Raw genomic sequence first — 17,545 nt, 5'->3', positions numbered from 1 at the left:
AACTGCCAGTAGCTTCCTTAACTCCCTATTAAGGACATGTGGAGAGCTTTACTACCTAAAGGTATTCAAGAATGAATAGGAATATGGCTCATACCTTAATGTTACTATCTCCGTCAACAGCTGAGGCAAGCATGAGGGCCATGAGATTTGATCACCGCCAGTAGAGCAGACATTTAGGAAAGGGATTCATCCTGTATATGCCTATTCCCTTCATATCAACTGTAACATGTTCTCCTCAAACTAGATGGAAATAGGAATTGTACTGCAGATATCTATAAAGACAGATAAACATTGGAAGCAATAAATAGAACCGGCAAGTTGAGATCCGGAGAGATAGATGTGATCTACTATCTTCCAAATACATGTCTCCCCGGCATGCTATTGAGAAAAAAAACTCTGTTTCAGAATTTTCCATTGCACATACTATATTAACATAGATAGTCTCCTGTGGGCATTTTCAATTACACTGTACCACGGCAGAAGGAGATTAATCTTCTATTTTGAATGCATGCCACATTTTATGGTTTAGTTGATATGCAGGAGGGGTAATCTTGTAGCTGTGAGTATACATTTAGGCTTTTTGTCTTCTTGCTGCAGCAGAAGCTAATTTATGATCAAACCCTTTTTCAATCTACACAGAGTCGATTTTTATTGGACCTAAAATATGTCAATCTGTTTCCAATTTTCTAATGACCTAATATGCTCCAAGTTAGTATTACTAATAATTAGAGGGTTAGTTTCACAGATACACCAGTTTTAGTGGAATACTACTGTTTAGATGCATAATAGAGCTTGCATTATGATAGGTACCAGTACGATGAAATGTATTGCACATAGATAGATCCATAAAATAATGGATACTAATACAGAAATGTACATTATACTATCATACAAGGATATTCTAATGAATCCGATGTCTCTCCTGCTCTTCAAAAAAAAGTATGTATTAACTGTCTCAACGGTCTCTAAATGTCTCACATTCTGGTCATTGGAGACACACACAGGCAGGCAGCCTGAGAAGCAGCGGATGGGAAAGCAGAGTGGCGCAGCGGTCCAAGGCACTGAATCTCAGTGCTAGAGGTGTCACTACAGACCCTGATTTGATCCTGGGCTGTATTACAACTGGCCGTGGTTCGGAGTTCCACAGGGCGGCACACAATTGGCACAGTGTCGTCTGCGTTAGGGGAAGGTTTGGCTGGTGTAGGCTGTCATTGTAAAATAAGAATTTGTTCTTAACTGACTTACATTTACATTTACATTTAAGTCATTTAGCAGACGCTCTTATCCAGAGCGACTTACAAATTGGACTTGCCTAGTTAAATAAAGGTTATAAAGAGATCAGAGGCAGTGATTAGATTAGATTAGGAGGAGTCTTGCTCTGCTCAAGCTGGGCCTGTGTGTGTGTGTGTGTGTGTGTGTGTGTGTGTGTGTGTGTGTGTGTGTGTGTGTGTGTGTGTGTGTGTGTGTGTGTGTGTGTGTGTGTGTGTGTGTGTGTGTGTGTGTGTGTGTGTGTGTGTGTGTGTGTGTGTGTGTGACCAGGCCCTGCTGCAGCTTCTTTTCTGGTCTTTTACCTACAGGCTATTTGTACATCTTTAAATACCTGTTTTATCTGAGCAAATATGACTCATCTTAGCTTCAAATCAGCATTAATTAAAAGTACAATCAAGGAAAGGTCTTTAGGCATGCTCAAAGGTTTGACGAACTAGAGTCCCAAGTACATTAGTTTATTCTAATTTGAACTAAAACATTTAAATATTTAATTACGACTAGGCTGGGGGTTTTACATATTATTTCTATTTTAGACCTTACTTAGTTAGCAAGGAAATGAGAGGATGCTTGATCAGGAACATGGCTGCCTGCCAGCTACGTCCTCACGACACCTGGTGCTGATGCAGTGGAACCGTGCATGGCTTCTACACTGGCTAAAAACAACCTCAAGAATAAAATGGGGTTTCGCTTGAAATGCAAACTAATACAAACCAAGGTTGCATTGTACTGTAGTCAAAGGTAGCTTTCCTTGTCCTCCAAAGGCAATGTCACCTTAATTCAGAAGTATCCCACTCGTGTAGATGAGGGTCCAATCACGGATATAGGAGTGATAGAGTGCCGTGCGTGTGTGCTGTGAGGGGTGACAGTGTATTGGCCCTGCCATTGGGAATCAGCCTTAGGACTGGGGTAAGATGACATGGGGTGATACAGACTGACAGAATCTCTCATTTTCTCTCTCTCTCTAGAATATGGGTTCCGAGTTACTATCTGCTTCAGTTAAACTATTTGAAATGAAATAACATAATCTGTTGTGAAGACTTAATAACCTATTAAGGGATCATTCATATGAGCAGTATAATTAGTCCGCTGCATGTAGTATTGATGTTTAGTCAGTGATGAGGCTGTGAGGCCCTCTGAGTGGACCACTGTGTTCAGTTCCAGCAGGCCTTTGGCATCCTGCAGAGATCACATCGTCTGTCCCCTTGCTGGCTCATGGACAGGACCTCCAAAGTCCCCTGGTCCCAGGGCTGGGGCCAAACATGCAGGCCCAGTTTTAGGTACAGGGTATGGCCAAGCTGCCAGGCAGATGGCCAGGAATTCTCACACTACTGCAGGGGAGGGGAAGGATAGCACAGGTCAGTGAAGCCACATAAATTGAAGTGTCATCTCAGAATCAAGATACTCACCAATTTCCTGCTTCCATACATTGGTGCAGAGTTGGGATTTAGCCAATGTACACATGGCTTTAGTCCACCCTGGGTTTGGCTGTGGCAGGGGACTGCAGTCTGTAGGTCCCGACGGTCACTATTCACGGGCTGCTCATTTTCTTGACTAAGACAGTTTACTACTCCAATACCATGAAAACAATCAAGAAAAAAGTGCACTACAGAGAAGCTAGATTACATTTTGATCGAATTCAGGCCTAATTACAATTCAGTTGTGTAAGAAAAAGTTTCAGGCTCTCCCAACTTTTCCCTTCTAGTGGTTATTAAGTGGTATTTTGTTTAAAATTGTACGTTTCCTGAACATAGTCTGGCTGACATTTACTTCTGCTTTAGTATTGGCTTTAAAAAAAATATATATATTTAAAAAAAAAAGATGCATTGTATTTTCCGTTATCATCAGAGTTGGGAGAAGGAGAGGGTGATTTAAGGTGCTAGCAGAAAGCTTCATCAGCCAGTGAGTTAGCGTGAGAAGTCCATTTGATGCACATGGTGCTTCCAGAAGAAGTGGAGTTGCACAGACAGAGACGAGGATAGCTGTCTATCTGAGATTTAGCCCACGGTTAAAGAATGTCAGGCTATGACCTTCAAGAAAGCAGACCTTGGATACACTCACAACATATTTATTGTATAACCAGTGAATAGTTTACGTTTGTTTTGAGGATATATTCTGGGATTTATATAAGAATCTACAGTTGGACAATAAAATAGGGAATTCATCCAAATGTAGGACTGATGTCTCCAAAGTAGTCTGAGATAAGAGTAGATATTTAAAGAGCTGGATTGTGAGGCTCACCTCCACATCTGCAATTAAAAGTGACGGGCTGCCTTCTCATCTCCTGACCTTTGACCCTTGGAAGCGTGGAGTACACTTTGAGGGGGTTGAAGCATGCTGGGGGTTCTGGGAAGGTTCCATCGATCCTATGAAACAGTGGACGTCACAAAGGGAAAAAGTCAAGCAAAGTTAAATGAAAAATTCCGTGCATACAGCACCTAAACATGTATTATTCTGAGTCACACAGAGAAGAGGAGAAAAAAATCTATTTGGCAAAGTAGATGCGGATCGATGTTGGTGGAGGCAGGCGGGCGAGGTGTCCCAGATTACTTTCCTGATTGATCCAGCCTAGCTTCCGTCTGACCTGCAGGATGTGGTGAAGTCAAGATGTGTCTGATGGAGGTGGAGAGACAATGGAAAAATAACGTATCGATAGCATGGAGGGAACTTCACTGACCAGGAGTTAATATACAACAATCGTATAAATCCCTTTGTCTGAATGGGTTTGATAACTCAAGTACCCTCTTACTCTGAAACACTTTGAGTGAGTTGGGACATGCTGTGGTTTACAGGGTTGGGTTTGTGACCTACCCTCTCATTGGAGCCATGGAATTACCATTTCAATGGACGGAGGACACTCTATGTCTGTCCACTGTATTAGAATGTGCTTGTTAGAGGACAGGTTTACAGAATACTGTACTATGAACAACCCATTTATTTAAAACATTTAGCTGACAGATTGGATTTCATTCCATGTTTCACGATTGAATATTTCCCAGTAAACAGGAAATCTGAAAGGATCATTTTACCGATAGTCTGAGGATTCAGTGTATAATATCCTGTTGAGGTCATCAGATCATCCTCTGTACCGGCAGAGCGCAGAAGGCTGGGATGTGGCGAGACATTGAAATCACAAACAACCATCCATCTGACCTCCATTTTGTGTCAGGCGCTATCAGTTAAATGATACTACTGCCGCATTGTGATAAACTGCAGTGTCTCGTCTCTGCATCCATCCCAGCAAAGCCACGGGAAATTGATTGTCTAAGCTCGTTTGGGCAGGGAGTTCTGGCTGGCAGCAAAGCGGCAGTTTTTACGGTGTCACCGTGGCATAGGAGAGGCGTCTGGTCATGTGAGATTTGCTAGAGGATGCAGGCTGCGGAGGGAGATAATGTCCTCTCTGCAGGCAGTTATGGCATGTCCTACATGACTGCCATACCAGACACACACCGCTAACCTCAGGAGTTCAAGGAGGGAGGGAACGCTTACAGGGTGTCAAATATTTATGGCACACTACAGAGAATATTGATTATACAATAAGTCTGTCTAATGACTGCTGCGCACAACCAAAATGTATTCTCTGAATAATTGAAATTGTACCCATGAGCGATTTTCTCATCTCTATGGGTTTTTTTAAACGTAATTGCACTGTCCCTTTATTCAAATATTATTTGAGATGTTATCAGGAAGTGTGTGTGTGTGTGTGTGTGTGTGTGTGTGTGTGTGTGTGTGTGTGTGTGTGTGTGTGTGTGTGTGTGTGTGTGTGTGTGTGTGTGTGTGTGTGTGTGTGTGTGTGTGTGTGTGTGTGTGTGTGTGTGTGTGTGTTCATACTGGAGAGAAGCAGACAGACTTAGAAAGAGGGAGAGAATCGTTATTAAAGGCTGGTACTGATACACTTGGCTGCACATCTGTTAAGGTACTGGTTATAAAACAAAAGTATGTAGATTCTAGCTACCATACCAGTTTATCTCATCTCCTCTAAAATATTTCAATATTTCGATAAGTTTATACTTGCTCGGAAATTGGATATAGAATTGATATCTTTGTTTGCGTAGAGTTAGTAATATTGAAGCTGCAGTATGCAAATACAAAGGAACACAAACTACCCTTTTGCTGCAATACTACCCACAACCCCACAGTACAGTGGGTAGTACATTGGTTGCTGAAATGTCACCTTAACCATAGCTAATGTTTAGTCCTACACCTGCTTGCTGCTTTTCACCACATTTTGGTACCTCATTTGAACATGCTGCATATTATGCTTGCTTCGGCAAACCATTCCTTTTCAGACTAGCATATGTAAAGCTAACCATAACAGATGGGGTGAAAAATGCTTTTGATGTTTCACCTCTGTCTAACATCTCTTTTTCCAGGTTAGCTTTCAAATGTTTAAATGATATTTATAAAAAAACGTCCTTTAAAATGGACGTTGGTCCACCATATTGGGGGACCTCTCATTGTCACTGGGTAACCAAGCCTTGGAGGCATCTGTCTGATGCTCTGTCCAGCCTTGCTGGTTCTATTGGATACAATAGTTGTCTGTGTTATATACCTGTATTCTCTATGACAAAGCCTGTGCATATGGTGGTATGGTGGTTTTGGTTGACCCAGGCAGATTGTTGTTCCCTATGAATCACTGTAAATTGAAAAATTATTCGAAAATGCATATTAACATAAGTATTAATCCCCCAATAGATTAATAATGTGTAATACAGTGTGTTTTCTTTATATTCTAAAGCTGTAAGACGTTGTTGTTATAACCTTCGGTCTTCACCTAAACTAAAACTGAGGTGGCGTCTGGTAAAGGAAAGGTACCCATAATGAATTGGCTCAATTTATATTCCTCAAATTATCAACTCAAACATCCAAACACACACCAACCTGTCAGCAGACACAAGCTGCCCTCTCTCCATTTCCCTCTCCTCATTCCTCTCTCTCCATTCCCCATTTCCCTCTCTCCTTTCCCCTCTCTCCATTCCCCTCTCCCCATTCCCCCCTCTCCATTTCCCTCTCCATTCCCGTCTCCCCATTTCCTTCTCCCCATTTCCCTCTCTCCATTCCATCTGCCCATTCTCCTCTCTCCATTCCCCTATCCTTATTCCCCTCTTTCCATTCCCTCTCCCCATTCCCCTCTCCCCATTCCCCTCTCTCCATTCCCCTCTCCCCATTTCCCTCTCCCCATTTCCCCTCTCTCCATTCCCCTTACCGCATTCCCCATTCCCCTCTCCCCATTTCCCCTCTCTCCATTCCATCTCCCCATTTCCCCTCTCTCCATTCCCCTCTCCCCATTTCCCCCTCTCCATTCCCCTCTCCCCATTTCCCTCTCTCCATTCCCCTCTCCCCATTTCCCCTCTCCCCATTCCCCTCTCCCCATTTCCCCTCTCTCCATTCCCCTCTCTCCATTTCCCCTCTCTCCATTCCCCTCACCCCTCACCCCATTCCCCATTCCCCTCTCCCCATTTCCCCTCTCTCCATTCCCCTCTCCCCATTTCCCCTCTCTCCATTCCCCTCTCCCCATTTCCCCTCTCCCCATTCCCCTCTCCCCATTTCCCCTCTCTCCATTCCCCTCTCCCCATTTCCCCTCTCCCCATTCCCCTCTCCCCATTTCCCCTCTCTCCATTCCCCTCTCTCCATTTCCCCTCTCTCCATTCCCCTCACCCCATTCCCCTCTCCCCATTTCCCCTCTCTCCATTCCCCTCTCCCCATTTCCCCTCTCTCCATTCCCCTCTCCCCATTTCCCCTCTCCCCATTCCCCTCTCCCCATTTCCCCTCTCCATTCCCATCTCCCCATTTCCCCTCTCCCCATTCCCCTCTCCCCATTTCCCCTCTCTCCATTCCCCTCTCCCCATTCCACTCTCTCCATTCCCCTCTCCCCATTCCCCTCTCTCCATTCCCCTCTCCCCATTCTCCTCTCCCCATTTCCCCTCTCTCCATTCCCCTCTCTCCATTCCCCTCTCCAGCTGACAGTCCATTTAGAACCCAATTATATATCCTTATTAAGGTTGTTAAAATGTATGGGCAACAGTAACATACCCTCCCTCCTCCTCCTAGAGGATGAAGTGTCTCCTCCACCACCCTAGCCTGACTGGATACCTCCTGTTGCATTCCTCTACCTTCTCATCCCACTTTCTGAGATAGTAAATGAAGCCAGAGGTCAGCCTCAAAGTCCTCTCCTCTCCTCCTAAATGGGCTGTTTTAAATACCGGCGTTACATCCTCAGCTGTTGCCTGCTGCTGCCTGCAGCCTGTGGTTCATTTGAGGAGCTGTCTTTGTCAAGGGCCTTTTTTACTCCCCAGGAGTGAGAGGGATACCCACATCATTACCACTACAGAGGGCACCATAGTTCCCACGTCAGCTCCACCCTCCTCTCCCTAAGTCAACCACTTCATACTCAACACCAACATTACAGTAATTGTTACCTATCTGAATTATGCCTGTTTCCAAACAGTCTCAATAAGCAGTATTCCTCTAGAATAATCAACCCCTACCTAGAAGGAAAGCCAAGCCACCTGTGTGTTTTAGTGTGGCTGGTGACCGTAAGGCCTCTGTAGAAAAACAAGCATGTTAAATCTTGACCCTGACACCTCCTAGGGATCGACAGAGACACAGTGGCGTCAGGCAGAACTCCCACAGCTACAGGGCTGGGCAGAGAAGGGATTGCTGACACAGCCAAAGATGGTAAGGAGACCGCCACAAATTGCCTTTTACCCAACATTACCAATGGTGATGACAGTGCTGCTGAAGGAGCAGGGCTGTCAGTCTGCTGGGCCAGAGGGGAGGGGCCCTGATGCCGGACAGCTGAGAGGGAAGGCACTCTATGCCAGCTACTTTTTCTGCCAACCTAATGTACTGTGTGGTGTGAGGATGCTGATTCATTTACTCTGAATGGGAAAAAAAGACAGAGTAAATGTAGCTTCATGTTTACTTTTTGATGTTTACAAAAAAGTTATACTTTAATTTTTCATCAACCTTAACATTTACATTTTTTACCATTTACATGTTTTATCTGTTCAATATAAATGCTCTAAAATATGCATCCAAATGTTTTATGTAGTAGGTTATATTTCCCCTTAATGTTATTCTTGTATCTGTTGTGTTATTTATTGAATAATGAAGACAGTATAGGTATTGGAAGAAATTATGCATTTTGTCAAGCTGTGATATCTGGTATGAGGAAAATATTCTGGCCTTACAAATCACTTCTTACCTTGCTCCCAATGTGAGCTACTGTTTCATAGCCACGTTAATACAATCTTATGTCAAATATAAATAAAATATTTTTAAAAAACACATCAAACCAATTACATTTAATTAAAGTAATCGTTGTTTATTTGTCATCTCATTCATCCAGGGGGTGAACTTTAAAACCTCTTCTAATGGACCTCTATCTCCCCTGTCCTCCTCCCCACAGACACACAGCCTCCAGAGACACTGCCTTACTCACTCCTTGCATGACTCACACACATTAGATTTGTGAACCCATATTTATTTCCTCCACTCGGAACCCATTAAGGCCTCCATTTAAGTCCAGAAGAAGCAGGTCCCTCCCACACACCATGCCCAGCTGCATTAATGGAGGCTGTAAATCCAGCATTTCCGCCCGGTCAGGGGAAACATGCTGTAATCTGAAGCTAGTGTTAGATAGCTAGATATTGTTCTGTTGAATCAGTTGGCCCCGTCCTCAGGCTGACACTAGAGCTGCTCTGAAGGCTTTGCCTGTGTGCTGTAGTGCCTCAGCCAGGAAGGAACTCAAAGAGATACTGCCTTCCTCAGCACTGGGCTACTCTGTGGGAGAGCATAGATACCTAGCCAATGAGGCACAATGGACAGCTGAGCAGGGGTAGTGCCGGTGGCAGGGGGTAGAAATTATAATTGGTCAATCTGAATCGGCAGGTCTTGGGTGATTAAAGGTAGCCATTTTGTTGATTCTTCTGGTGAAAACTCAAAGAACACGTCCCATGGAGTTGAAAGTATTTTTGACAGAATAGAGCTCAGCAGGACGTGTCAACAGATTTAATAAGGCCCCCCAATCAACTTTGTTACTGCTTGGTACTTTATTCCTCCTTCCTCGCTGTCACCATGCTCCCTCTTTGTTGGAGTGGTGAGGATACTGTCAAAAGCACAATTTGCATGCAAAATAGATATTGAGAGCTTTTAAACAGGCAGTTTTCTGTTTGTATTCTGCTGTCGGCTCCAGGCATTGTCTTGTGTGTTGTTCCACTGTAGAGAAGACTGTGTGTGTGGAATAAGAAGCTGCTGAGACAATTCACATTCAAGTCTGACATTTATGATATACCATCCTCCACTGTAGATATGTCTCAGGTCTGAGGACAGTTTTAGAAAACCAATGGAGAAAACTACAGAGTTCCGGTCTACGTGACTGATAATGATTGTTCTGAATATTGTGATAAAATATTGTCTATTTTAGTTTTTAGTTTTCAGCAACTTCATTGCTATCCAAACATTAACAGTAAGTCAGATGGGAAATAAAGAGGTTTATGATGTGTTACATTTTTGCTAACCTTGCTAAATGTGCTGGTTTTAAATAGAGAGGGCCAAACTTTGAAGTGTAGACTGAATGTATTTTTGAATAGTTATAAATAAATATGCCCAAACCTCTGCTGAGATGTTTCCTTTTCTCCTGCTCTATGATTTTGCACTTTTGATTGAATCAGTAGGAACATGTAACCTATTTTCTTCATATTTTAGATCTTTATTTAAATGATACCAAATTAACCACAGTCAGTCATTTCAGAAGTGAGCTTTATAATTCCGGTAGTTAATTGGGTTTTCCTCTGGAAGTGTTGACCTGTTTTTCCCAAGATCTTTGTTAATGATTTTGTATCAAGTCAGACATTGACATATATAACTCATAGGCTACACAGCCACCCCCCAGTGCCTCTGTCTGGTACAGACTTTCAGTAAAACACGGAAAAGTCTGATGTACACACCAGAAGACCTTGTTTGGGGTGTTTTCACCCCTATGTGGGGATGATGCTTTTAATAGCAGGCACCCTGAAGTCCCTATCCTGTCACCCCACATCTCCAAACACGCCACAGACACACACACACACACACACACAGACACACACCTTCCATAAACCTCTTAGGCTCAGCTTTTCTTTGTAAGTGGATGATGGAAATCAACTGACTGTAACTGAGAATCAAATAATTAAATAAACACACACATTTAATGCTAATGGCGGAATACATTTGGTGGCAGTCTAGGGATATGGAAGTAAGTGTTTGTCGGTAGATTAGCACAGCAGACTGCCTTCTTTTCACTGCCTCCTCCCTCAGGGGCCAGCAAGCTCTACTTCAAATACCTGCTCTTAAAGCGCACTGCAAAACCATCCGCAAAGACTATTGTTCCATGTGACAGACAGCAGTGCCCTGCTGAAGGGCTCAAATTGTTACCCCTCTCTAACTGCACCAGAAATCAAAGCACAGAAAGGAACTAAAAAAAGATCACTCATATGTCTCTAACAGTCATGTCTGCATGAATATTTAGCTGTTTAAGTTGCATGCATACTGTATTGTGTTTATTTTATGGTCTCATACTGAGTCAAACATTGTCTTTCTTTTGTCTTTGAGTTTTGATGGCCTGGAATGTAGATTAAATGCGAAGTACAATAATGAATTCTGGGTCTCAGATTGAGAAGCCCTATCTCCTACCTCCTCTTTGAGTCTTCTTCTTCCCTGACCCTTCCCTTTCTCAGATAATCAGCAACATGGAGCCTCAGGTGACGAACGGCCCCAACGGCACCACGGCCAACGGGCCGTCCTGCAACAGCCGCAGCTGCCCTTCACCCATGCAGACTGGTGGCCCCACCGACGACAGCAAGACCAACCTCATCGTCAACTACCTGCCCCAGAACATGACCCAGGAGGAATTCCGCAGCCTGTTCGGCAGCATTGGAGAGATCGAGTCCTGCAAGCTGGTTCGTGACAAGATCACAGGTATGATGACACACACAGGCCATAGGAAGATTGGGGGAATGACACCCAGAGGCAAGTGTAAAGAAGGGCCTGCTGGGTGGGATGTGGTGCAGGGTGGGATGGCATGGTGCCGGAGTCCTATGATCCTGGACAGGACACCAGCTGGTTACCACAGAGCAGGAGGCTGGGGCTGGAGCTGGCTGGTGAGCGGCAAAGCCCAGCTCCACGTGGCACAGAGGTGTTTTCCAGCTAGTTATGCCTCTAATCCCAGACCAGTGGCTGTGTGGGTGGCATAGCAGATGGAATGGGGGAGGCTGCTCTTAGATAATGTCAGATAATGGCTTTCATTTTAGATCCTACTTAGTGACACTACTTCCTTGATAATCTCATTAAAAAGGGCCAGTGTTGAAGAGCAACATCCGCTCTTGACAATGAGATGCAGCCAGGCTAGACTGCGGCTCAGGCTGGTGGAAGTACAGGGCCATCTTTTACAATAATGGGTCTGAACTGGCAGGAAAGTAATATGTAGTATATACAAGAATAGCACCTGGAAACCACACTCCACTCGTTTTTCATCTATTTTTCCCATATGTGTGATTCACAGTAGACAGGGAGACCTAATAGTTTATATTGGAGAGAGTAAAAGGAGACATGATTAACAGGAGGCTCTCACTGGCCTAAATGGGAAAGTGAGGCCATTTCTGTTAACGTTGAAAGTTATTTTCTACCGTACAAGGTCTCGTATGACTTAGAAAAACAAAATATGTTATAAATATTCCCCTCCTGCGGTGCATGTCTGTGTTGTGCTCCCATGGGTGCAATTTTAACGTTCAAACTTTTAGACTAACAAAGCGCTTCTCCCTCTCAGTAGAGGGAATGCCAGGAGGCTGCATGCAAACTAGTTTGCATCATTAACTGACTTCAGAAACAGTCCTCCCTCGGTTTCAGGGAGGACTGTTTCTGAAGCCCCAGGGCCCCTATCCACAAAGAGTCTCCGAGTAGGAGCGCTGATCAACACTTTGGATACGGGCCATGAGCCCTCTCTTGTCCATTTCCCAACATCCCCATTCTGACATTTGACCAGAACACCATTAAAACACTACATTCTCAAGCACCACATACAGGACAATAATGCTTCTAGACCTCACCCTCCTGCCCTTTCAGTTTACTGTCAGTTTTTCAAGTACAGAATGTGAAATTCCTTTACACGGTAGTTCAAAAGGAAAGAGGATGTCTTTGTGGACAAGGTGAGGTGAGCTTCCTAAGCCTCAGCGTTGTAAGAGACAGGCTTCTCCTTTCTCCGGACCGGGTGCTGTCAGCTTTGATGAAGCAAGAGCGGCATGAGGTACCAGCCAGCCCAGCCACTCTGCGCTCTTCTGTCAGGCCCGCTGACTTCAGCTCAGTGAAGTGCCACCTCAGATTGTTTACCCTGCTCCCTACGCATTCCTGCTGTGCATGTAATACACCAGGGACCTGCAGGTTAATCTTTTATTGAAGGCAAACCTACATGCACATCGCTGGAGCCCAAACATGCCCTCACTGGCACATTACCCCCTCAACTTTCTCTCAGGCTAACGACCAAGCTAGAGAGAGACATAAAGTGAGTTTTATTGAGTGGTCGTAGGTTCCATCTTTCTCTGGGAAGGGAGAAGCTGTAGGTAATTATTAAAGTGAAGGACAGGGTATGTTTGAGGAGTTGACAGAGGATTCTCCAACAGATTCTTGTGTATATTTTTAACGACCGCTATTAAGATGAAAGTCCTCAGTCAAAATGCATGCATCTGCCTGTAATAAAATAAATAAACATACACCCTTGGAGAGAGCTGGTCATTTTCTTGTGGACCTGGGAGCACATTGAATGACAACTTTTAATGGAATACATTAGGAACGTGTTAGTGATTCTGGCCATCAGCACACAGAGAGGGACTGATTAACAGGAAGCTCTCACTGGCCTAAATGACTGATCAGGCGCCGCCAAGGCAGAAATAGGTTCCTCGTCAGTTGCCCATTTTACTGGATAATTTTCTGCGCTGGCTGCATTTCTTTAGGAAAATGAATGCATTTGTATTCATAATGGCAGAAAATAAATGGCTTTCATGCAGGAACAGGAATTGAATGTGCTTGTGATTTGGTTCCTGATAAGAAGAGAAACTTTTTACATACTGAGACAATCATCTGTTCATATTCTCCAGACAGTAAATGCTTACTGCACTGTAATACAAGACCCATCTTCTTCAAAGATTTTCTTCACGTTGTGGTTTTCCATTTGGTTCTATGGTGATAACACTGGCCTTTGTGTTTTCCCCACTCTTTTGGGTGGTGCCATTTTGAGTCTGGCTGTGTCATGGCACACTATGTTAAGATACAGCGTATATCACCATTATGTAAGGATTGACCAAGGACAACAATGATCCCTGTACAAATCAATGCAGTCACCTTCCCTTAGTTTTACCACTATAGGTCAACTGATGCAAATGATTCTGACAATGCAACAAAACAAAAAGCAAATGTAGTGTATGAAATATTCATCCTACTTGATGTCTGCTACGGCATAGTAGGCCCTGAAACACATCGCTGTGCATCTGAGAGCAGAGAGTGTGTGAAACTTGTGTTTGAGACAGGCATGTGTGGAATCTCTCCAATCCTCTGTGTGACACACAGCTAACTTATTGGTCTGACAGGGAGGAAATAAAAAATGCACTGTTTCACTCAGTTTACCCTCATCTCTTTGTTGATACTAAAATATATATTCAGATTGAGTTCACAGTCAAAACCAATGCTGTTTTATTTACAGGCAATACAAGGTTTGAATTGTTGGTTTGTTGCTGGAACTGTTTGTTTACCAAAGCTCTGGCACAATCAAACCTTCCATAGTGATGAGCATCAGGAATTAATGGCTGCGTATCACAGAGAGGAACACAGTGTTTATTTTGTCCTCCAGTTCACATGAATCTTACTGGTTCATATAACAATTAATATGATGCAAGCATGCATAAAATAGCTTCCTCCGTAGAACACTGATGAGAAAAACTGTGTGATATAAACAACTTCGCTAGTATGACAATGAGGCTGGTAGCTCTTACATTGGACCAAAGTGAAAGATAGAAAACAGAAACTCTGCGCCACTTTAGACATACTAGCAAACTCCATCATCGACTTATTTTCAAATCAGCTTCCGTTTGTTGAATCCAGAATACATGAATATACTGTAAGACAGAAATCATAGAAGGTTAGGGCGGACACCACTACCGTATAACCGTGTAACCGATGGTAATGATGAAGACAGTCATGAAAATATAACAACCGTTTTTTAAAAATTGGATGGGGGGATTGAAGAGCGGTTGAGTCCATTTCTGCGATAAAATGGACTCTTAACAACGTGATGTAAGCAATGTGTTGTAGCAAACGATGAATAGAATGGTCTTGGAACCTCTAAACCTGGCAATTTGACTGGTAAGCTCATGGGTACACTCGCAATGGTACCTGGTACTGTGATACTAATCATTTCCATGGTAATGTATAATGTTCATTCAAATTATGTTAACTGATGTGGCAAATGCAATGGAATGTGTTTTTTTTTCATGTCAGTTGAGTTGAATCAAAAAATCACAGCACATATTGATGGGTACATTTTGTGTCCGGCTGTGGCAGTCACCAAATTTTGTCAGCCGCTGATTGTCGAGCAAATAACTGCCAGTCTCACGGTAATTGACTGTAATTAACATCAACACATTTAGCATCTCCTGGCTTCCCCACACAGCCTACAAGCCACTGATGCAGACCTTTGGAGCACCTACATTTGAAAAAGTCTAATAACTTAATGTAATACAGCCTACACCTTCACAATAAATCCATTATTTATTTTATTCTGTGTTGAGCGGTGTTGAACAAAGAAACTGGTCCTCCTATATGCTTCATTAAGAGTTATTAATGTAACTTTAGTTGTGATTCAAATGTCGGCTATATGTTAAAAAAATGTATACATTCTAAGGCTGCATGATGCAACTCTAATGATGATTTGAAAAAAGTGGCATGAAAGGCACGAGCTCGGCTTTGTTTCTTGCACAGGCTGTACACACTTCATCAGTCTCAGTCAACACTTCATCAGTCTCAGTCAACACTTCATCAGTCTCAGTCAACACTTCATCAGTCTCAGTCAACACTTCATCAGTCTCAGTCAACACTTCATCAGTCTCAGTCAACACTTCATCAGTCTCAGTCAACACTTCATCAGTCACAATTTGACAAGCACTTGATAATCCCTCAAACTTTCCAGCGGCATCCCCGCTGTGTGGCTGTAAATGCCCTCTGAAAAAAACATACCTTTTGCGGCCAGTGGCCATTGTGCTCTTGGGCTGAATATAATAATTATAATTCCCTTCTCCCTTCGTGCTGCTTGCGCCGAAGCACCTCTCACTCACATGGCTCTAGGTCACGTGATCAGGGTCTTTCTCACAAGCTACAGGTGAAAACAGACACGTCGAGGACGCAACTGCACGTCCTTATCCAATTCCGCGGTGCATATTGAAGATATTTCATCAGCAAGATGAGTAGGCCTAATGAACAGCAAAAGCACTAGCCTGTGTCAATATACTATCCCCATAGTACAAAGTTGACCTATTCTATTATGTGCGAGAAATAACTATTCCAAATATAGTCTGGGACAGTTGTGGGATGCGATAGATCCCAAATTAATACAACCGCTAACATCAAAAAACAGATCAGAACGTTTCATTTAAAATGTTGCTCAACTCTCAGGCTATTTCTTCACATTAAAAGCACAGCAATGGTCACACGGCAGTAGGCTATAAGCACAAATGCGGGAAAACCCATTAGCGGTAAAACACCATTATCAAAAGTGACCGCAAATGTGATTATGCATGTAATGCTTTCAATATAAAGGTGAGTTTTTATGGTTAGAATTATCTTCCCCAAACTTCAAACTCATGCGCTGCATATGTTTGCCAGTTAGGCTCTACGCCCGTTATAAAGCGGATTAATGTGCTTAATTTTAAGAAGTTATTTGGCCGCTCTAGTTGTGATACAAAACTTATAACAACATAAAGGCCTACATGTATGGGCTAGGCTAGATGAGGTGTGCGACTATGATTTGAAAAAGTCACCAAAAAAGGGTATGCATTGTTTCTTGCCTTACGCTGGGCAGCATTCACAAGTGATAATATATAATTTACAAGTGATAGACCAATATTGTCACCCATCAGACTATTCTTGATTTAATCTTGACATAACATATACTAAATAATATATGTGTGAAATTTGTTTTGATTTAGAATGGACCATTATCATGCACCTGTTTCGAAATAGGGGCAGTGGGAAAAAATACATGTCATCTATGCACTTAAATGGGCGCCTGGAAAAAAAGAAATGTGCGAATGGAGGATGCTTTTCATGTGGTTCATTTTCATGCCAGCCAGGTAGGCTATACTCCTGTTGTAAAGATAAGCATTGTGCTTAATATTAGGAAAGTTGAGAAATAAATATAGTAGGTCTAGCTTATAGAAAGCTGATGGGATCCTCCTCTTTTGAATAGAGGCCATCACTCTGTTTTCTCACACAATTGCATAGCCTATAGAAATGTCGCGCATCGTGAGCTAATGGGCTCTCATGAAGTGTTTGATTAGATTTTAGATTACATTTGCGTTGAGGTCAGAGTGATTAGAGGGACAATAGAGTGCTGAGTACCAGGCAGTTAGCAAGTTTGGTAGGTTACTAATGACCATCAGCAGCATCAGAGCTTGGAGAAGCCTAATTACCGTGACGAAATGTGGAATTTGACTGCCTTTATGACTTGTAACCGCCAGTATGGTAATACAGTCAACATAACAGCCCTAGGTACACTTCCTGCTTTTACTTCCTGCTCCTTACTTTTAACATTGCTGTAATGGGTACACTTCCACATATGCCATCATTGACTTGAATAGGGACGCCTACATTATTAATTATATTTCTATAGCAGCACATGCAGTCAGGGGTGGAGAAAAGTAGAGAATGTGATTTATTTTATTTTATTGTTGCTATTCAAATGGTTATTATGGAGACCGCGGTCAATTGGCTGGCCAATTATCGTCATCCAAAATTCCATGACCATCAGAGCTCTATAGATGGTAAAAGAAAGCGTGAATATAGCTGGCATTTGACGAAATTAACACTTATCTGGATCAATATCCACTCAGCTGGTTCCGGGCCTACCTGAATGACAGAAAGCAGTGTGTCTCTTGGAATTTCCTGCAATTTATTGTTGCTATTTAATTTAGTCCGTCCGAGACGGTGTAGTATGATTCAATCTTAGTCCTGTATTGATGCTTTGCCTGTGGGGACG

At 43.0% G+C, this 17,545-nt stretch overlaps 1 protein-coding gene across 5 annotated transcripts in view; it reads left to right on the top strand.

Annotated features, from left to right (window-relative positions):
* Positions 1-17,545, top strand: part of LOC135556417 (ELAV-like protein 4) — a 91,688-nt gene that overhangs the window by 24,396 nt on the left and 49,747 nt on the right. For all 5 annotated transcript variants that reach the window (XM_064989614.1, XM_064989613.1, XM_064989612.1 and 2 more), the window contains 2 exons: positions 7,858-7,944; positions 10,986-11,226. In XM_064989614.1, the coding sequence (XP_064845686.1) occupies positions 7,858-7,944; positions 10,986-11,226 (328 nt within the window). The remainder of the gene's footprint in view (positions 1-7,857; positions 7,945-10,985; positions 11,227-17,545) is intronic.

Source organism: Oncorhynchus masou, chromosome 15, assembly GCF_036934945.1.
Source record: "Oncorhynchus masou masou isolate Uvic2021 chromosome 15, UVic_Omas_1.1, whole genome shotgun sequence".
NCBI lineage: Eukaryota > Metazoa > Chordata > Actinopteri > Salmoniformes > Salmonidae > Oncorhynchus > Oncorhynchus masou.
Note: the sequence above shows the minus strand (reverse complement) of the source record. Positions and strands in the feature narration are given on the sequence as shown.